At 43.9% G+C, this 20,862-nt stretch overlaps 4 protein-coding genes across 12 annotated transcripts; 3 read left to right on the plus strand and 1 right to left on the minus strand.

Moving 5' to 3' along the window:
- The first annotated feature begins 99 nt into the window (after positions 1-99).
- On the plus strand, positions 100-5,192 carry LOC108042023 (ubiquitin thioesterase trabid). Of its 3 annotated transcripts, none has more exons than XM_017120118.2 (9): positions 100-240; positions 1,743-1,909; positions 1,972-2,554; positions 2,612-2,813; positions 2,868-3,594; positions 3,820-4,064; positions 4,125-4,336; positions 4,605-4,753; positions 4,817-5,192. In XM_017120118.2, exons 2-9 carry the CDS (start codon positions 1,782-1,784, stop codon positions 4,893-4,895), a joined length of 2,325 nt encoding a protein of 774 aa, XP_016975607.1. In that variant the 5' UTR covers positions 100-240; positions 1,743-1,781; the 3' UTR covers positions 4,896-5,192. The 3 variants fall into 3 exon arrangements, with proteins under 3 accessions (XP_016975607.1, XP_016975606.1, XP_016975608.1); XM_017120117.2 differs by having other exon boundaries at positions 101-630; XM_017120119.2 differs by having other exon boundaries at positions 120-155.
- A 1,188-nt stretch (positions 5,193-6,380) lies between these two features.
- Positions 6,381-18,179, plus strand: LOC108042034 (actin-binding LIM protein 3). Of its 7 annotated transcripts, none has more exons than XM_017120141.2 (11): positions 6,381-6,870; positions 12,902-13,212; positions 13,444-14,115; positions 14,536-14,592; positions 14,732-15,285; positions 15,347-15,520; positions 15,832-15,971; positions 16,582-16,688; positions 16,863-16,929; positions 16,987-17,228; positions 17,355-18,179. In XM_017120141.2, exons 1-11 carry the CDS (start codon positions 6,867-6,869, stop codon positions 17,466-17,468), a joined length of 2,442 nt encoding a protein of 813 aa, XP_016975630.1. In that variant the 5' UTR covers positions 6,381-6,866; the 3' UTR covers positions 17,469-18,179. The 7 variants fall into 7 exon arrangements, with proteins under 7 accessions (XP_016975630.1, XP_016975628.1, XP_016975631.1 ...); XM_017120139.2 differs by lacking the exon at positions 6,381-6,870 and adding an exon at positions 12,614-12,745 and having other exon boundaries at positions 17,355-17,843; XM_017120140.2 differs by lacking the exons at positions 6,381-6,870; positions 16,582-16,688 and adding exons at positions 12,616-12,745; positions 16,060-16,145 and having other exon boundaries at positions 17,355-17,843.
- A 128-nt stretch (positions 18,180-18,307) lies between these two features.
- LOC108042039 lies at positions 18,308-19,511 on the minus strand. Its single transcript, XM_017120148.2, has 3 exons — positions 19,312-19,511; positions 19,071-19,226; positions 18,308-19,013 (listed from the first exon to the last, which is right to left on the minus strand). The coding sequence occupies exons 1-3, from the start codon at positions 19,432-19,434 to the stop codon at positions 18,546-18,548; spliced, it is 747 nt and encodes a 248-aa protein (XP_016975637.1). The 5' UTR covers positions 19,435-19,511; the 3' UTR covers positions 18,308-18,545.
- A 282-nt stretch (positions 19,512-19,793) lies between these two features.
- LOC108042040 (transmembrane emp24 domain-containing protein eca) lies at positions 19,794-20,800 on the plus strand. Its single transcript, XM_017120150.2, has 2 exons — positions 19,794-20,032; positions 20,094-20,800. The coding sequence occupies exons 1-2, from the start codon at positions 19,900-19,902 to the stop codon at positions 20,609-20,611; spliced, it is 651 nt and encodes a 216-aa protein (XP_016975639.1). The 5' UTR covers positions 19,794-19,899; the 3' UTR covers positions 20,612-20,800.
- Positions 20,801-20,862: the final 62 nt, after the last annotated feature.

Raw genomic sequence — 20,862 nt, forward strand, 5'->3', positions numbered from 1 at the left:
TGATCTTTTAAATATGCCAGAATATTCTGTGGTATGGTGTGAGACTCGGCTAGAGGATGCCAACATGCAAAGTATTTTTCAACACTGATCACCAGGGATACACCGATAACTGTCGATAGGCGGACAGAGAACCAGATGATTGCCCTCGCAATAATGTAAAAAATAAATAATTAGCTGTTTCCAAATAATCCAAATTCCAAATTCCTTGCACTACGATCTGCCGTGCGTGTGTGTGTCGCTGTGAGTGTGTCCGGGCAGTATTGTGTCTCGCCCCCAAAACAACTACAACTGAATATTAAGCAAGAAAAGAGGAAAAGAAAATCCCCAAACCGAAAATCGAGTGAAAGTTTTCTCGTCTTTGTTTTGTAATTGTGATTTTCTTGCCTGCCAGCCCGCATTACTGGCAATATTGGATTGACGGCTATATCGACGCTGCTGCGGGCGCGGGTGGCTGACGGCGATTATAGCAATACAAATACCTATATAGCTATTATAGCGCTCGCGGGCCGATTTCTTGGCCCTATTGTGATTGTGATTGTGACAGTGTTATATATTTAAATCGAATCGAATCGCCGTCGCTGTCGCGTTTTCTGGGACTGCTGCAAAAGGCCTTGCGAATTTCTGCGCCAGGTACTGTGGGATGTGGGACGGGATGGATGGATGGATGGGATGGCACGGGGAGAATCCCAATAAGAAACTAGCGCGAAAACCCCCCTCTTACATACCCACGTACATCGCACGCGATACATACATTAATACACGAGCGAATAATGGCAACAAACAATTGCAAGCGACCCAGTAGTAGCACCACTACCACTACCAGTACGAGTATCAGTACCACTAGCACCACCACCACCAGAACCAAACCAATTCAATCCAATCCCAGGGACAGAGACCCCGAAGGCTGACTGTGACGCCACTGGGGGAACCGAGCCAAGGCAGATGTATCTGTGGATGTATCTGCGAATTATGTCTCAGGGTCAAGGACATTGCTTCTGCCTCGCTAACCGTTGTTTGACCTTATTAACAAGTTGGGAATGGTGGTTCGAGCACCGAATATGGGAATACCCTTGCAGTTGGTTTATTTCCAAGTCAGATTAAGGGTAGAATAGTGCGAATTCGATCCTAGTTCGATGGTATATAGAATCAGGGGACCGAAATAAAACTAGTATTTATAACTCAAGTTATACATTGGTTCGGATTCTATCAAACTTATTATAATCTTCTAGTAATTGTATTGTATTTCAAATCAGCTGATAAAAAATTTCTAGGCATGCTACAAGATACTTTTGTTTAACATTGAACAAAATTATTCGCTGACTTGCTTTGCAAGTAACACAAAGCTATAAAAAAAGTAATGATAATCATTTTAAGTCAAAGATTTTTATGACAGTTTTAGGATATTGTGGTCTCACAGTAAAAAACAACTTTAAAGCAAGATGATTTATCGTAAATAACAAGGCCCTTCCGCCAGGTTATTTAAGAAAATTTGTAACATAGTATTATTTTAATTAAGCCTCATTTAAAATAAGTAGTTTTGGTTTCATTAAAGAGAGAAAAAGTAAACCCATTTAAATAGATCCGACAACATCTATAGGAAATAGTCAATTATTGATCAAACATTTAAAACCTTGTTTGATTGGATAACGCCTTTTATTAGATTTATCCCCTTAATTTGACTGCAGTATAGTATTCAAAATAGTATGTCAACAATCTGTGCTTAAAATCCCGTTTATTAACAGAGCAACTGCATCACTCTGGCTGGCTCCGCACACAAAACGATGTGCGATACCAAAGACGATGCGCAGAAATGGAAATGTGAAATTTGCACCTACGAGAACTACCCATCCTCGCTGAAATGCACCATGTGCCAGGCGTCGAAGCCGCTGCTCAACGAGGACATCTTCCGGTGAGGGAATCCCGTCGAGTCCTGAATCCCCACTCTTGCTAAATAATGCACTCTTTTTGCAGTCTGAGTCCGGCCCAGGACAGCAGCTCTGTTGCGGAGGAGGCAGCTGCTGTTGAAGTGGCCGTAATGTCGCCCACACCCTCGTCCACGTGCTACTCGCTCCAGCCGCAGAACCAGGCGCGGCAGAGCAACGTAGCGGACAGCGAAAAGTGGCCCTGCAAGGTGTGCACTTACCTCAACTGGCCGCGCAGTCTGCGATGCATCCAGTGCTGCACGAAGCGCGGAGGAGAGGCCATCGAGAGGGGCAACAAGGACAACGAGGCGGATGCGGATCGTGCTGGAGAGGCACTGCAGGCACTTCGCATCAGCGGATCAGAAGAGAACCTGGCCAAAAAGCCGGCCCAGCTCATCGGCGCCACGGCCTCCAATCGCTTGAGCCTCAGTCCTGGCATCGACGATGCCACGCACCTAAACAATCTCGCCAATGCATCCCACAACCAGTCGCAGTCCCAGCTACGACAGCCTGTCCACCAGCAGCAGATGCAGCTCCAGCTGCAGCCCCAGCAACAACGGGAATCCTCCTCCTCCGCCGCCGTCCCGCCGCCGCAGCAGAAGCAGTGCTATGTGGCCAAGTGGGCGTGTAACGTAGGTTCCAAACAGGCTAACTTATTCCTAGTAATTAATGGCATTTATCTTCCATAGTCGTGCACCTACGAGAACTGGCCGAGGAGCATCAAGTGCTCCATGTGCGGCAAGACGAGGGAGATCAGTGGGTCGCAGAATGACTTGCACGCCTCATCCAGCTTAAACAGCCAGGAGGAGCATCAGCAACAGCAACAGCAGCAAAACGTAGACACCGTCAGCGTCAACAACTCATTCAATAAGAAGCACATTTACCAACTGGGTAATGCTTCTTAGCAGGATTTCCCTATAAATGGCTAATTGATTCGCATTCCAGGTTCCTCGGAAACCATCAACAACTGTGATACGCTGCAAGAGCGGCAGGAGCGCCGCCAGCGTCAAATCCGACGGCAGGTGGACTGGCAATGGCTGAACGCCTGCCTGGGCGTCGTAGAGAACAACTACAGCGCCGTGGAGGCGTACCTCTCCTGCGGCGGCAATCCCGCCCGCTCGCTGACCAGCACCGAGATCGCCGCCCTCAACCGCAACTCGGCCTTCGACGTGGGCCACACACTGATCCACCTGGCCATTCGGTTCCATCGCGAGGAGATGCTGCCCATGCTGCTGGCTCAGATCTCCGGCTCAGGGCCGGGCATCAAGCGTGTGCCGTCCTACGTGGCTCCCGACCTGGCGGCCGACATCCGGCGCCACTTTGCCAACACCCTGCGCCTGCGCAAGTCCGGCCTCCCCTGCCACTATGTGCAAAAGCACGCCACTTTCGCCCTCCCCGCCGAAATTGAGGAGCTGCCAATTCCCATACAGGAGCAGCTCTACGATGAGCTGCTCGATCGCGACGCCCAGAAGCAACTGGAGACTCCGCCGCCGGCTCTGAACTGGTCGATGGAGATAACTGCTCGCCTCAGCTCCCGCATGTTCGTCCTGTGGAACCGCAGCGCTGGCGACTGTCTCCTGGATTCGGCCATGCAGGCCACATGGGGAGTCTTTGATCGCGACAACATCCTGAGGCGAGCACTCGCAGATACTCTGCACCAGTGCGGGCACGTGTAAGTGAAATGATCTTTGTTAAAGTGTAAACAAAGGTATTTTCAAATACAAAGTACGCATGGACGTCTTTTGTATTAAAATAGCAGGGAATTTGTCTTAAAATTGTGAACAAAGAACCATTGATACTTAAATCTTTGCGGAAAAACTTTTTATTAGGTTGTCGACGATATGAGTTAGTCACCTAAAAACCATTGTATTCAACACCTTTGCAATTGTTTTTGTAGGTTTTTTACTCGCTGGAAAGAGTACGAGATGCTGCAAGCTTCGATGCTGCACTTCACGCTGGAAGACTCGCAATTTGAGGAAGACTGGAGCACACTTCTCTCGCTGGCCAGCCAACCGGGCTCGTCCCTGGAGCAGCTTCACATCTTTGCGCTGGCGCACATCCTTCGACGTCCGATCATCGTGTACGGCGTCAAGTACGTAAAGAGTTTTCGGGGCGAGGACATCGGTTATGCGCGTTTCGAAGGTAATTTGAATTGCCTTTTGTTTATTTACATTCCATTTATTTCTTTGTGTTGCCTTTCAGGTGTCTACTTGCCTTTGTTCTGGGATCAAAACTTCTGCACCAAGTCACCCATAGCACTGGGCTACACGCGCGGTCACTTCAGCGCCCTGGTGCCCATGGAACCTTTCACCCGCATCGATGGGAGGCGCGACGATGTGGAGGATGTGACCTACCTGCCTCTGATGGACTGCGAGCTGAAACTATTGCCAATACATTTCCTCACGCAATCAGAGGTGAGAGATTTTGAAGTTTTTTTATATATATCTGCTGTAGATTATTTGATCTTGCAATTAATCTAATTCCCGTCCACCTAATTAATAATATAGTTGTTTACTCTCCGGGACACATTCCGTTTTTATTTACATTTAAAGTAAAGCCAAAAGTATTGTTTTTATGTTATGTTATATATACTTTATATATGCCAACTAAGTGTGATTAACCGCCTCGTATTATTACCATTTAGTTTATTATAAGCTAATACAAGTCCTTGCTTCCTTGCAGGTGGGCAACGAGGAGTCGATGATGCGCCAGTGGCTGGATGTGTGCGTAACCGATGGAGGGCTGCTGGTGGCGCAGCAGAAGCTCAGCAAACGTCCATTGTTGGTGGCCCAGATGCTGGAGGAGTGGCTTAATCACTACCGCCGCATTGCGTAAGCATGACTTGATCTTCTGCCAAAGTAGACGTACTGATTAATTTGTGACCTGCCTTGCAGACAAGTGATAACGGCGCCCTTCATTCGTCGCCCCCAAATCACACACTACTCGAGTGATGGCGACTCGGACGAGGAGTAGATGCGGCACATCCGACACCCAGCTTTAGATTAGATATCTGCGCATATAATTGAATATCCTTATTTTGTAATTTTGGCGATCGGTAGCAGATGACGTTGAGACGAGGAGAATAAGTGCAGGTCCTACACATTTGCACTCGCAGTTAGCTAAAGGAAACTATAGAGAATACATATGCATATATTGCAAGCAGTTGAAAAGTTGTAGTTGTAACTAAATTGAAAGCAAACTAAAGGTTAAGCAGCAAAGTACGAAAATAGATTGATCGACGTATGTAAATCATATCCGTTCCCAATTCAACGCTAGTTGATTTTAGTCAAATTTATTCACACAGGGTCGCCGAGGCATTGTAGACCATATAGTAAACAAAATTGAAGCTATATACACTGGTAGATCTAATTACACTCACATCTGAAACAATCCATTAAATGAATACGTGGCCGAAAGGCGGAAGAGAATTTAAGCGGTGGATCTTATACACCTTTGTACGCGATAAATGATGTTAAACACCCACGGAAATCCTCGGCTGCGGGCTTAAATTATTAAAAATCTCAATGTACTATTAAATTTTAAACGGGTGGCAAACACACAGCATTGTAATACTGCGGGTGAATATGAAAACGTCATTGAAATGTTAATTGATAGTTTTTAAAACACTTTTTGGAATTATTATGAATCATAACACATTCATGCCTATAAATATAATATATATAATTATATAACATATATAGAAATCCTATGGTTCTAGAAAGTTGAACAAAGGGCCAATAACATAATGAATTTTATTCTAACTGTATTATAAATGGAATTTTATCTCATTATTATTTTTGTTAGTAATGTTATTACAATTATTATTATTACTACCTTTTAAGAAAGCTTACTGTGCAAATGTACACGCAAAACGCATAAAAAAGAAATCACTTATTTAAATAAAAGTTTTAAGTAAAGATTTAAACTAAAACGAATAAAAATTATTGATTTTATTTCTGTTAAGTTAAATGGGATAAATAGTTTAAATATTTTTTTTATAATGACAGGTTTATTTAAAATACTCATATTAGCTTATTTTAGTATTGAGTTTTTAATCTAATTTTGTTCTAGAGAAGGATTAATTACAAATTATAGAAAGATCTACCATTGCCTGCTTCGTGTTAATTGTAGGATTGATAACATTGGTTTTATTTTCAATTGGAAAAGGTTCATCATTATGTATATTTATGTGGTCTTTAATTAGGTTTTATAATTATTATAAATCTAATCATTTTAAATACTAATTTAAAATAATAAGTATTATTAATATTTCTGATAGTTGATTTGATAACGGTTTATTCCCAGTGTCATCTCTAGCTCATGCTCTATACTCTCTCCTAGCCAAGGTCAGCACCACTCTACCCAGTTTCATTACCTTTCCGTACTTTTTATCCGTGCAGTATATTTGTTGCCTATTTTAGTGTATTCTTCAGAGCACGATGTTTTTGACGTCCGAGCGGTATCTCTCAGATACTTAGTCGTTTTTTTGCTGCCGTCGGTTTCGTTGCTGGTGCGGTGCGGTGTTTTTTCTGGTCGCAACTCGGATTTGAGAATCAGACTTTCAGGCACTTATAAAGCCACCATTTTCCCTGTGATCTTTGTCGGCGATTCGAATTTGCGAGTCCACAAGCGTAAATAGTAAAACGCAAAACTCACTTTCGTCATTTGCGAACACAGCAACCACTCTCTTACCGAAAATCACACGCTCACACTCTCACACAATCGCGCTACGCAGATTGCGAATGCATACGGCGAAAGATACAAATAGAAAAAGTCTAAGCAGAAGGAAAAATTTGTTAGTGAAGTGAAGAGGAAGTAGTGGTGACCTGTGCGCGAGTATTTGTACTTTCCCCGTGTGTGTCTCCTGTTCTGGTGTTTGTGTGAATCCCTCCCCCGTTTTGCAGGCGCAAGAGCGAAGAGCATAGCAGTATAAAGTATCTTGCCATGGGTAAGTTATCTGCCGACACACAGATACTCTCTCTTCTTTTAGGTGTGTGCATGTGTGTCTGCGCAAAGTTATCGAAAGGGGGTGGTGGGTGGTGCGATAGCCGCATTATGGCATTATCGGCCTTATCGTATCGGGAGTGGTTGAGAGGGAATGGTCTCAGGTGCTCTTTCTCCGGTTCTCCCCGTCCCCGTTTCTCTCCACCTCCCCCACTTGGACCCACCGGTAGGTCATCAATCAATAACGGTCAGCTGAGAGTTGGATCTCCCACTCGCCGCTCTCTTACTAACACTGCCCCACTCGCATATGATTGTACACTCCCTATTTTAATTTCTCAGCTGCGATGACGTCAGTGTTGTTGTAAGAACAAGTTTCGTGTTTGCTTCTTTATTTTATTTTTCGTCCCAAATCGAGGTGATATCGGAGAAGGAGGAGGAAGAGGTGGAGGAGCGAGAAGCTAAAAACCTGACCGAATAAACCTCAAAGTGCTTGTGCATGCAACTGCAATTACACACGATACCGTTAGGGCGTCCCGCCGTGAGAGCCAGCTGCTCTCGAATAACCTGTAAACCGTTTCGATGTGAATGGGTTTTTGGATTCTTACATTTGCTTTTCTGCCTTCTCCGGTTGCCGTTGCAAAGGGCTTTTATACCGCTATTCGAGACATGTACTTGTATTGTCAATGATTAATTACTCAGCTACTCCGCTACTGGCCCTAATTGAGTTCATGTGCATACACTGGGCTATAAGAAAGGGTAATGCCTTCTAGTTTGTGTGGGAAACATTTTAGACAATTTCGAAACTTGACTTAAATGTTCTTTGAGTTACGATCATATTTGCATCCGAGGCCTGCAATAAAATGTATCATTGCATACTTTTATGGAGCCAAAATTTGAACACAAAAGATTTATTTGGAATTTCTTTTACTTCTTACGGTTTTTAATAAAAAATTTAAAAGTAATTAGAATTGAAATCCAGAACTATGTGCTTTTATAAACATTTTCCTGATAAGTGCAGATCTCTTTTCAAATTCTATGAAGCCATGAACATCGTGTCCCGAGTTATAATATGTTAGATAAATTGTAATCTGCTAATGATAGGATTCACGACCCCGATAAGAGTGGCCTTAATGAAACATTTATACTTTTTATTTTAAACTTGTTTTTGTATGTTTAAAAACAAACAGGCATTCAAATTTGTAATTTAATTTGAACAGTATCAACCTGTTGAAATAAATCTTATATTTTTTCCAAGTGGATTTGTCCCGACTACAAGTAGTCGCATGCGTGCCTAAAATGCCTAATTGAGTTGGACTTGTGAGAATGGGGAAGTGGACGTCGATGTGGTAGACCCCATAATGTGCAGTCGCTCCTCGCCGCAAAAGGCTTAACAATAGCCATCCGAATCTCCATCTCCGGCAAAGGCGGCTGCAACTGCTCGACATGAACTCATGACGAGCGCATTGACTTCCACTGGGTTTCCTTTTTCGCTTGGCTCGCTTGCCCGTGCTCAAATGAAAACGAAAGGGGCGAACGACTCCCCCGATCACCACCCTCCCGCTCATTCATTTAGTCGGATTTTTCTCATTTATTTTGTCCGTTGATTTGTTCGTCTCCGTCGTGCATTTCATGGTGTTTCGTAGCGATTCCCAGGCGGGGTTATATAGGTCAGAGCACTTGCATAGAAAGTGGCATCTCCTCTTATGTCGTGTCCCCCTTTACGCCCCTACCCCCTGTCCACCTCCTTATTTTCCTCATTTTCCCATTTTCCACCCCTCCTCCACCCGTTCACTTGCCTAATTGAATGCTATTTTCGTAGATGCAGCGTCATCAGCTGCATTTGTGTGGGGCTGCTCTTTTCACTTTTCGTCTAATAAGCATACAGGAAGCACTTTCAAATCGACCGAAGTACCGAAAACTCTAAACTAACTTTGGGTATACTTATATGTGCGATGCGTCAGGTAGCACAGCATAAAAAAACACTTGCAAAGCAATTCGGATTTGATGAGTAATGCGTGGAAGATACAAACTTATATTTATGAATAGCAGCGGTCAAGACCTGGTAGAAAGTTTTTTTTTTACAAAATATTTAAATGTTTGAATAAAAAGCAAGTTTCTATAAAATATAATTTATATTCAGTTTTTTGAAATATAATTTATACTTCTAGATACCTAAAGTAATGATTAAAAACTTATAATGTTGTATCAATTATAAATTTAAATCCTGTTTAATGTTTAGCTATTTAATAATGCATTGTATAAATTTTGACTATTTTAATAATATACGAAAGTTACCTGATGAGGTACAGATTACACACTGGATTTGCTATTTAAGTGGCCTCAAATGTTGATTTGATTTGCCAAATATACATTTGTGTATATTATGTTGTTGCTCTTCCAAACTATAAATGTTTGTGCGTACAAACAGAACCATTCGTGGGTGAAATGTAGGCGTGGAATGTACAAAAGAGCGATGTTTGCTTTCGGTTTTATTTATTGTGTGCCAGCTAGGCTCATTTCCAGCCATGTCGGAGTGGCGTTCCCACCGCGCTCCACCTGTTTCCGCAAGTCGCCTTGACCTGCTTTGTCCTCGACATTATCCTGCTCGAATTCAGTCAAGGATTTGACGCACTTGCTCCTGGTGAACTCGCACAATGCGCATTGAGTGCATGTCGTGTCAGTGACGAAGGTCGTTTCTCTCTTGCTTTATTTCTTTTCCACTTTTCCAATTCGATTTTTCTTGCACTAAAAAAAATGCACGTGAAACTATGGAAATTGTTTTTTTAGTTAATTTATATTATTTTCTTTCCAAATTGAATATTACTTAAAATATTTAGAATACTAATAAAAGTCAAAGAATAAAGTCAATATCTATTATACTTTGCCGTAGTGGTACTTTTTAAAGCACTGGAATAATTTAAATATTAAGTAAATGTAAATATTATGATTATGTTTCGACAGAATGTTTATATTAGTATTTTGTTGCGTGTAGTTTTTTCCAATTGTATTGCTGTCATGTTTTTCTTCGATTTTCTTATTTAAGGTTAGGGTCTTTTAGGCTTTTTGGGCGCGGCTAAAATTAATTAAAATATTTTTGCTGCCCTGCGGCTTGACCTCTCCACATCGGATCGATGGGGCCGCTGAGGCATGTTCAGAAAAATGCGACTGTAACCTTGGACTTGCCCCCTGGCAGCCGGACGGGTTTTTATTATATATTTTCGGATCGACTTTTCGTATTTCGTATATCGTATTGTTTGTTTGTATTTCAAATTCGAGCGTGCTTCAGCCCAACCAGTTTGTTTGCGGGTCCAAGTTGTGGCAGATATTCGCAGCCGTACTCGCACAACTCCGAAGCTCGAAGCTCGACGATGACATCATCGCCGTCACTAAAATCGCTCTGCGCAATTACAATAAAATAACACTGAAAATGAGCGCTCAAACTTTTATTGTACTAACTTGGAACCGACGACGACGCCGCTTTGCCGGCTCTCTGTTGCATGAAAATGTAATTCTCGCTGGATTTGTTTTGCCAATTATCGGGTGGCTGCTAATGCGGGAAAAAAACGAGCTGAGAACCCAATAAACAAAACGCCAAAATCAATATGCAAATTGCGGAAAAATGTGTGTGATTGCATAATAAACAAGCCGAAAGGCAGTGAAACATAAATGAAATTAATTAAAAGTAGCGAACCACGTACACGAACTTTAAACAAACCCGCACGCATACACTCACGTACCGCTTACCGGGGACGGAAGTTCGCGTTGGTGACGAAAGCCCCTGTATCTGTATCTGTATCTGCTACAGCGATCATCTTTGTATCTGTATCTGTACCATCAGGTCGTTTGCCATTTCAACTGGACCGCTGGCTGTGAAAAATTTCGGTGGCGTCACCGCACAAATAAATATTCATTCTTCAATTTGCGTATATAATGTGTATATTTGCTGTGTAGGTAGTTTGGCAGTTTGACTTTGCAAAGCAATCGTATATATCAAATAAAGGTATTGGGTTTAATATCAAAATAAACAGTGGGGAGTACTGATAATGTGAACGGCACTCCCTTGAATTCATATGCAATGACCAGACCCAGAAGGGTCTTTTTATTCATTTTCATTTTTCCCGAAGTTCATTGCACTTTGAACAAGAAATATTCAATAAGCAGACAATGAAGTTATATTTACATAACCCTAATCAAAATATTTTGAATTTAATCATGAATGAACTTAATAACATTCTTGTAAGATTATGGGTCTTAGATTAGAGCAAACATACATGTTATAGGTCGTATAATTAGAATTTCTTGATTAATTCTATTTCATTTTGTGGCGATCATTGTTTAATATTACTTGTAGTTCTAACAAATTGTTAGACCCTCATATAAACGTTATAATATAAGATAATGGCTGGTACCGTTATGCGGCATACGTCACTATTATAAAACAAGTTAACGGCACTCATAAGCCTGAGCTCCGGTCTTATCAATACAATTTCTATTTTGGAAGCAACCCAAATGTGGAAAACAAAAAGTCGCAAAGGCCTGAAAAAACAACTGAGAGATAGAAAAAGTGCTCAGACGGCGCGCTATAATGTGGTTGTATTTATAATGTGTTCCCTCTTTATACGGTGCAACCGGCTGCTTTTAGCCGATGTGTGGTTCTGCTGTTCTGCCGTCTGTTTAATCAACCGCAGACTTCTGCCGCCGACTGCCTCTGGCGGACAAGAAAGCCTCCAGAACAGATCAACACATCAGTCATGGCCAACAATTAGTTTCGATGCGTTCTGCCTTCATGCTACTCTGAGTTTTGTGCTCCGAGTTCTGCGATGCCTGGTTATTAACACGAAAGTCGGCGGAAGACAACGGGTTGACTGTGTCAAATGTATACAAATATTATATGAAGCCATGTAGGCTAACGCATGATATATGGTTTTGTAGAGACTGAACATAATTCTCAGCTGCCTCTTTTTTTAAGGGAGTTCCTCTGTAAATCAAAATATTAGGACCCACCAACATACCTTAATTGTCCAAACAATTTGTTATTTTTTGTTCGGAACAATTAAATATCTATTAACTGCCGGATGTGTAATATATGTACATCTCTTACAGTGTATAAATCTTTACAGAAAAGCTCATACCAATTCATTGTAAAAAAGACTAAACAAACTGGAAAACAAATACTTGGTTATTGTTGGGTAATTATTTATCAAACAAGTGATAAGGCTTATAATTATTTAGATGCCTTTTGCTCAAATGAACTGGATAAAGCGATACCCAAGAGAGTTTCAAGAAATCGCTTCTCAGCGATTCTAAAAAGGTTGCAATTTTGACCCTTCTCGCATTCTTGGTAATTTTTTATGAATGCAACTCTTGTTATCTTTGTTGCCGAATGGGGTTCGTTTTTCGCCCCATTCCACCTTGTTGTTTATTTTGCAATTTGTTGGGATATTTCCCGCACTATGTATACTGACATAAATGCAAATGTGAAGGTGCCATGTTAGATCTATTTAACCTGTTCCACACTTGTGTACATTAACGAACGGCAAATGAGTGTGCTGGCTTTTTATATAAAGAAAATATGTGGCGGTAAGTGTGTTCCGCCCTTGGCCTTATCAATGATAAGATTAATTACTTGCCAGGCGTGTGAGTCACACCGGCCTAAGAACGATTTACGGGTATGTCGGGGTGTGTAGAAGAGTTGGCCTGCCCGAGACTGTCAATATAGGCAAACAAGTGTGGGGGCCACACATGTAACTAATCTCCGTGCCATAAGACATACATATACATACATACATTTATCCATACTGAAAAATTCACAGACAAACCGATGTACCCTCGCACGTTCGGAATGGGGTTTCAAACTGAGAGCGACCAAACGGGGCAAGGTTGGGGCATTATCGCATCACATGCATATGACATCAGCGCAACACTGCGTATACGTAATCTGGCGATAGCGCTGATTGAATGAATTGAATTGAAAGAGACTGGCCAAGCTCTACTAACCGGTGACCTCTTCTTTTTCTACCCATCCCCCGCAACAGGTAAACAAAAAATTTACTGTGCGAAATGCACGAAAAAGTGCTCCGGCGAGGTGCTCCGCGTGGCGGACAACCACTTCCACAAGGCCTGCTTCCAGTGCTGCCAGTGCAAGAAGTCCCTGGCCACCGGCGGATTCTTCACAAAGGACAGCGCCTACTACTGCATACCGGACTACCAGCGGCTGTACGGCACCAAGTGCGCCAATTGCCAGCAGTACGTGGAGGGCGAGGTGGTCAGCACCATGGGCAAGACCTATCACCAGAAGTGCTTCACCTGCTCCAAGTGCAAGCAGCCCTTTAAGTCGGGAAGTAAGGTGAGTTTTGGAACTACCAAGTACCTCCAGATATAGTCAATTGAAGAATTGCCGTCTCGTAGATATGTAATCTCTTTATTGACAATAGAACTTAACTAGTTTGACTTATAGAAAGGTGCCACAGAAGTCTCTAGAGATTTAAAATTACGTTTTAAAAGCCCATTGGCACCCCTGAGATAATAAAAAAAAATCTTATTCCAAAAACAAACTAATCACTTTTAATATTTACAGGTTACCAATACCGGGAAGGAGGTGCTCTGCGAGCAGTGCGTCTCTGGGGCTCCAGTGTCGCCCAGTCGTCAGGCAGTCGGAGGAGGGGTGTCCTCACCAGCGCCACCGGCGGAGAGCCCGACGAGGGCCACCGCCCACCAGCAGCATGGAGGAGTCATCTCGCACAAGGCGCATCTGAAGGAGGACTACGATCCCAACGACTGCGCCGGATGCGGGGAATTGCTGAAGGAGGGCCAGGCCCTGGTGGCGCTGGACAGGCAGTGGCACGTGTCCTGCTTCCGGTGCAAGGCCTGCCAGGCGGTGCTCAACGGGGAGTACATGGGCAAGGACGCGGTGCCCTACTGCGAGAAGTGCTACCAGAAGGGATTCGGTGTGAAGTGCGCCTACTGCAGCCGCTTCATCAGCGGCAAGGTGCTCCAGGCGGGCGACAATCACCACTTCCATCCGACCTGTGCCCGCTGCACCAAGTGCGGCGATCCCTTCGGCGATGGCGAGGAGATGTACCTGCAGGGCAGTGCCATCTGGCATCCGCGATGTGGTCCGGGTCCCTCCGAGTCCGGCATCATCATCAACGGAGGCGGTGGCAATGCCTCGGTGGTCGGTGGAGCCTCCAACGGCAACTTCACAGACACCGAGTGCGACCGGATGAGCTCCAGTGCCCTTAGCGAGATGGTAGGTAGTCGGCTCTCCACGAGGCGATGATGATAAACGGCAGGAGAATCCAACACGATCCCGAATTTAAGGCGGCTGAGCTTGCAACTAATTTGAATGCTGCAAAAGTCACAAGAAAGCACTTACACATCCATTTACAAAAAATTAAGGACAAGATGTTCCATTTCTTACCAAGATGGGTGATATTTCAGACCTTTGCAATGTATTAAATTAATACAATGAAAAATTTAAATGTTTATTATTCATTATAATAATATTTAGCTTTATGTAACTAGGCTAACTGAAATATCACCCAACCGAAGTCACCACCCCCTGCACCAACACACACAAACCAACACATGCAATTTATGATTTTATAATTTCAGTTCTTTGCATTTTAGTTGTTTTGAGCTTGCGTTTTTATTTTTCGTTCGTTTTCAGTACATCCGCTCCAGAACTCCGAGTTTTAATGGTTCACTTTATTCCTCTAGCCGCAAGGTTTGTTTTATTATTTTTTCTGATTTCCCTTCATTTTCTGCCATCGTTTTGAATGTACTAAACCTCCAAAGAAAAACACACGGCACTGCATGTTGAATTTTTAATCAGAGTTTGGCACTAATGTGATTGTTCTTTGCAGCACTATCGAACGGTGAGTCCGGGTCTGATACTCCGGGAGTACGGGCGACCCAATGCCGAGGACATCTCGCGCATCTACACCTACAGCTATCTGACGGATGCCCCGCACTATCTGCGCAAGCCGATCGATCCGTATGACAAGACGCCGCTGTCGCCGCACTTCCACCGGCCCTCCTCCTACGCCACCACGGCCAGCAATGCGGGATCCGTGGCCGGAAGCCGTCCTCCGTCGCGTCCCCACTCGCGGACTCGCAGCGCCATGAAGGTCCTGGTCGACGCCATCCGCTCGGAGACGCCGCGGCCCAAGAGTCCGGGCATGAACAACGAGGAGCCCATCGAGCTGTCCCACTATCCGGCTGCCAAGAAGCCACCGCCGGGCGAGCAGCCCAAGATCGAGCGGGACGACTTCCCCGCGCCGCCCTATCCCTACACGGATCCGGAGCGCCGGCGGCGGTACAGTGACACCTACAAGGGAGTGCCCGCCTCGGATGACGAGGACGAGAATGTGGAGAATGGCAAGCAGAATGGCAAGGCCAAGAATGGCGAGGAACAGCAGTGAGTGTTAAATGCAGAAATTAAATTCCAACACTATTTAAATCTCTGCCTTCGATAATAGACGCCTTCAACGCGAAGCCGAGCAGCTGGAGAAACTCAACTCGGGCATCGGTTCAGTGATCGCCAAGGACCTCAAGGAGCACGCCAAGTACAGGAAGTGGAAGCAGAACAACCTGGATCCTCGCAACGCGTCCAGGACGCCTTCTGCTTCCAAGGAGCCGCTGTACAAATTGAGGTAAGTTACTTACCCAATAGTGTATAAGAATTGTTTCCTGGGCTTATGAATTTTGCACTTATTCGAAGTTATTTGTTTAAATTTAAATCGATAAGATTGCAATCACTTAAGATTGAAATAATTTAATCGATACAGGGAAATGGTATTGTTTGCTTTAATAATAATATTCCAGATAAGACAACATTTTAGGGACAGCTTAAAAAATAATTTTCGTTTTGGACTATTGTAGTTTATTTCTTATTTATTTGCCTTGATATCCTTGATATTGATATTTAAGGACTTACTTATTCGTAAACATTTTTCCATTGCAGATACGAATCGCCCATTGGGGCCTCTCCCTCGCGCAATCTGGACCACCAGAAGCCCTTCTACGAGGACGAGATGTTCGATCGCTCCACCAGCTATCGCGGCTCGCTTGGCAAATCGCTGGGAAATGCGCCCAGTTACAATGGTAATCCTCTAGCCAGTATAGCCTAAGTCCCGTTTTTCAGGCGAGCGATTCGATACCGATATTATATCTAGCCCAATTACGTTTATAGCCATACATTCCTACCGATCGCCGCCCAAGCCCGGATACGGATTCAAAACGACGACGCTGCCCTATATACGCAATGGCTACAGCTCCGTAAGTGCTGCGTGTTGCTTTCGATCGCCTAGATCAGATCAGATCCTCGGTGCCGGGCTATCGGTTGTGTCTTGTAGATTACCCACTACCACTCGAACCTATATGTAATCCCAATTAGTTATAACTCGATCTGTTGCTGACGGTATTCGTTTGTCTTTCTCTCACTTTTTAATGCTGCCACTCGTTGCTCACTTGGATGAACTAACAATATGTTTCGCATATGACTCAACTGGTTGGTCTGCTGCTTCATTGTGTGTCTAAATCCCTAACCTCCCTATGCTACCCAAATAAATCTATGTGTATGCTATTGTTGCCCCAACACCATCCCAAAAAACAACCCACAAACTAACACCCATCCACACTAACCAAACGTGAACTCAAACATTTGCATCATGAACATCATCAACATCACTTGAACACCATCTACTCTGCTCAGTGGTGAGTGCGCTGCGCCATGTGCCCAAACCAGGATACGGCCTGGCACCACGCTCCCACACATTCAGCTCCACCACATCCGCTGCGGCCACGATGCATGGTGCCACTGTAAGACCGCTTTTGTTGTTGTTATGCCGTAGAGTCCTTTGAAACCCTTTTTCGGTTGAGTACCTGTTGGTGCCGCCTCTTACTTTGCACTTGTTTTTCGGTTGATTTGGTTACTTTGCATGTTTAACATATTTCCTGTGATCGAAAACTAATTTGATGTCCTTTCTTAAATAGGACTTCTCTTATGGAGGACTGGGCGACAAAACTCACAGCACAGATTTGAGCTGCGGAAAATCGGAGGGTGAGTTAGAGACCCCTTAAATGGCTTTTATATCCTCCTAATGTGACTCATTTGCAGCTTCTGTGGACTCGATCACGGAGGGCGATAGGCGCGCCCTGATGGGCGGCGACCTGCCCGCCTCGAGCACTTACTCAGGAGCCCTCTCCTACCACTATCCGCAGGCCGGACTCATCCGTCGCAGTCTGCCCAACATGGCACACTCTATGCTGGTGCACGAGCCGGCCAAGATCTACCCCTATCACCTACTTCTAATCACAAACTATCGTCTGCCTTCGGACGTTGATCGCTGTAATCTGGAGGTAGGTCTTAGAAAAGCCATTAATTATATGTCAAAAAGTATGCTGAGATGCATTTGTCAAATCTATAAAGTTTTCCCAAGCATCCCCATAAATTTAAACAAACTAATAAACCTCATATAATTTCAGCGTCATCTGTCGGACATCGAGTTCGAGCACATCTTGCAGTGCGCCAGGTCGGAGTTCTATAGGTTGCCTCAGTGGAGGCGTAATGAGCTGAAACGGCGGGTGAAGCTCTTCTAAGAGTCAAGTTATTGCCGCCGGATCCGAGGATAGCTACCCAAGTGGAGGCTGATTGCGACGAAACCAAAAGAATTCAACTTACCTTAACAACAGATGGTTATTACATATATGGAGAAGATGAAAAACAATATAAAATGAAAACGAAATGGGAAACTATGCTAATTTCACAGCCAGTTTTGAAACACGCTTTAAATAGTTGATGCAAGTGAAACCAACTAAACTAAATTTAAATACATAGTTACATTTACAGTGCGGAGCAGCTATGCGGGCAGCTCCTGTTTATTTTTTTAAGAATTAGTTGCGCTAACGCAAAATTGTAACTGAAAACTATATGAAAGGAACAGAAAATCCCAATAAAAACGAAGTGTATACAGATTTAAATTAGTTAAACATTGCATGTCCGGCATTAAGGCTTTTTATACGCAGTGCAAAAGTATATTGAACGGAGACATAAACTGGATTTTTTTCTTCTAAATTACACTTTAATTCAACCATGTTAAACGGCTAAAGAACCGATAAATGCATCAAAGAATGAGCAATTAATGTACCTACAGAAAAATCACACAGCAAAAAGCGAAACGTTAGATGTGTGGCATCAAATTTACGCTAAATCATAATGCAAATTTTATTTATTACTAAATATTTTATTTATTTATTTAAATAGAATATGTCAAAGAATAAACCAGAGATAATAAAACAGGACAAAAGTAATGTCAACGTGTTTACAATTATTCAAACATTTCGAGTGGTGATTATAAAGTGGCTTAAAGATGAAGTTTATTTTCTTCGTCGAACCCACAAAGGCTAATAGATATTAGAAGATTGCTTTCTTTAAGAAGGAATTACTACGGAATGCTGTTATCTCAGTTTTCAGTATTGGCTTGTTAAATAATGGTTAATTTCTCTCTGAACTTTGTCGATTCGCCGAAGAACTACCATCTAGGACTTAATTCGGTGTCATTTGAGTTCGGGACGCAATTTGTGACTGGAATGTAAAGTTCACAGAATAAATACGTAAATATTGAACTAGATTTCACAGGGCATCGAGATTATCTATATTGCACCATTGGTATTGCACTAGTTTTGCTTTTGCAAAGCCTCGTCGGTTCGCAAACCATAGGTCAGTTGCGTTTTCATCACCGCCAGACTGCTGCCGATGATCTTCTTGTGGTAGATCTGCCGCGTAACGAATCCAAAGTCGTCGTAGAAGTCGCGTTCACTTTCCTGCCACTCGGAGATGGTGCATTCCAGAGAGGCATAGCCCCCGCCAATGCAGTTTTTTACCACCAGCTTCACCATGGGCGCCATGATCGTCTGGTAGGGATAGTTGGGATCGATGGCAAAGCGATATATCCAGGCAGCATTGTAAACTGCATGGTGATTTTTCACACTAATGGCGGCCACAATACGGCGGCGGAATTTCCTTTTATAAACCTCATCATAAGGACAATTCTCGATGAAGATCTGGTAGCTGGCCTCCTTGGGTGAGCAGCGGAAAATGAAGGGCTCATAGCACTCGGCTACTAGTGATTGCGAGGGCTTGGTCTGAAAAGGGACTACAGTTAGTTACAGATCGAAGCTATAGAATGGAATAGCTCTTACCCTCATCAGCTCCACTGCCTTGGAATAGAACGAAAAATATGTGCCGGTGAAGAGACAGAAAATACAAGCGGGTACGGTGAGGGCGCAGAAAAGCAGGGGCACTCCCAGAAAAATGAAGAATATAGCCCATGTGATAACTATGAACTGCAGGGTGATCTGGAAAATCAAACATATCACAATTAAAAGGTAAATTAGGTGACGAATTCCACTGATCCCATGAAGATAAGCCACGATGCCTCACCTCTCGAAAGCAATAGACGAAAAAGGACTTATTGGAGAACGACATAATGTAGTCCCGTACCAGCTCCTGGCACTTAAGCTCATCATCTTGCGTATAGTTGCGTATAACAATAAATGGCTGCATTAATATATTATTAAACGATTAGATTAGCCAAACAAAATAAAAATAAAAACACTGCCCAATCAGTGTGTCCAAAGTGATTAAAAATACCACAAAAGTAGTTGCTGCACAGCTGTTGCCAAGGCGTTGCCAGAGCATTAAAATATCGAAACTGCGATGAAGCGAAATGTAAAGTATTGCAAGTGGTGACTTTAAACCTTCAATTTTCTCAAACCTTTTCTTATACATATATTAGTAATAATTAGTTTTATTTTTTTATTGTAAACTTACGATTTTTCTGAAACATTCTTCAAAGCATTTGCGCTATATCAACCTTGTAGGCCATGCGATGTCGTGAGCCAGCGCTATCACGCTGCCATCTCTCATGCCAAACACTTTGACTTCGATCTGGCACTTTTTCTCATGACGTGTCGGCGAGCCTAACTTTGTTAAACAATCAGTCGAAAAAGTCACTGAAAATAGCCAAAAATGCGCGACCAATTCATCAGCCTGGCCCTGCTGCTGTGCGCCCTGCACAGCGCCTGCGGCCTATACTTCCACATATCCGAAACGGAGCGCAAGTGCTTCATCGAGGAGGTTCCAGATGAGACGACCGTGATTGGTGAGATAGCGCCTAGTGCCAACTTGGTAGTTTACTAACCGAATTTCCTTAACTACCGCAGTCAACTATAAGGTGGAACTGTACGATCCGCGCTCCAACGGTTTCATGCCCTCCTCCCCCGGCATTGGAATGCATGTGGAGGTCCGCGACAGCGATGACAAGATCGTCCTGTCCCGCGTGTACAGCTCCCAGGGCCGCATCTCGTTCACCTCGCACACGCCTGGCGAGCACGTCATCTGTATGTACTCCAACAGCACCGCCTGGTTCAGTGGCGCCCAGCTGCGCGTCCACCTGGACATCCAGGTGGGCGAGCACGCCATTGACTACGCCAATGTGGCGCAGAAGGAGAAGCTGACCGAGTTGCAGCTGCGTATTCGCCAGCTGCTCGACCAGGTGGAACAGATTACCAAGGAGCAAAACTACCAGCGCTACCGCGAGGAGCGTTTCCGCCACACAAGCGAGAGCACCAACTCCCGCGTGCTCTGGTGGTCACTGGCCCAGACCGTCGTCTTGGTCTGCATGGGCTTCTGGCAGATGCGCCACCTGAAGAGTTTCTTCGAGGCCAAGAAACTAGTGTGAGGTGCTCCTGGGCTAGAGCATCATCAGCACCAATGCCTGCGGCCTCATTGTTTTGGTGTTTCCCCCTCATTGGCAGGAGTTGCGAATTTCATCGATGGATCGTCATCAACCAGCCACTGGCCTCGACTCCAAGCACGTCTAGTTTTAATTTCTTGTGCGTAATTTAATAAAATCCATTGTACAAAAAGAGCCGATGGAGCACTGTGCACCCCCACATCCTATCTTCGCTGGGTCAGACAACCAGTCAGCTG

Source organism: Drosophila rhopaloa, unplaced genomic scaffold (genome assembly GCF_018152115.1).
Source record: "Drosophila rhopaloa isolate 14029-0021.01 unplaced genomic scaffold, ASM1815211v1 contig_167, whole genome shotgun sequence".
Taxonomy (NCBI): domain Eukaryota; kingdom Metazoa; phylum Arthropoda; class Insecta; order Diptera; family Drosophilidae; genus Drosophila; species Drosophila rhopaloa.

Bases quoted from the DNA above. Each gene is read 5' to 3' on its own strand.
- LOC108042023 (XM_017120118.2), top strand. From the start codon at position 1,782: ATGTGCGATACCAAAGACGATGCGCAGAAATGGAAATGTGAAATTTGC. The intron at 1,910-1,971 runs GTGAGGGAATCC...CTCTTTTTGCAG, and splicing joins CTCAACGAGGACATCTTCCG to TCTGAGTCCGGCCCAGGACA. The intron at 2,555-2,611 runs GTAGGTTCCAAA...TATCTTCCATAG, and splicing joins TGGCCAAGTGGGCGTGTAAC to TCGTGCACCTACGAGAACTG.
- LOC108042034 (XM_017120139.2), top strand. From the start codon at position 12,688: ATGTACCCTCGCACGTTCGGAATGGGGTTTCAAACTGAGAGCGACCAA. The intron at 14,116-14,535 runs GTAGGTAGTCGG...GTTCGTTTTCAG, and splicing joins CCAGTGCCCTTAGCGAGATG to TACATCCGCTCCAGAACTCC. The intron at 16,930-16,986 runs GTGAGTTAGAGA...ACTCATTTGCAG, and splicing joins GAGCTGCGGAAAATCGGAGG to CTTCTGTGGACTCGATCACG.
- LOC108042039 (XM_017120148.2), bottom strand. From the start codon at position 19,434: ATGCAGCCATTTATTGTTATACGCAACTATACGCAAGATGATGAGCTT. The intron at 19,227-19,311 runs GTGAGGCATCGT...TTGATTTTCCAG, and splicing joins TCGTCTATTGCTTTCGAGAG to ATCACCCTGCAGTTCATAGT. The intron at 19,014-19,070 runs GTAAGAGCTATT...GTCCCTTTTCAG, and splicing joins AGGCAGTGGAGCTGATGAGG to ACCAAGCCCTCGCAATCACT.
- LOC108042040 (XM_017120150.2), top strand. From the start codon at position 19,900: ATGCGCGACCAATTCATCAGCCTGGCCCTGCTGCTGTGCGCCCTGCAC. The intron at 20,033-20,093 runs GTGAGATAGCGC...TAACTACCGCAG, and splicing joins AGATGAGACGACCGTGATTG to TCAACTATAAGGTGGAACTG.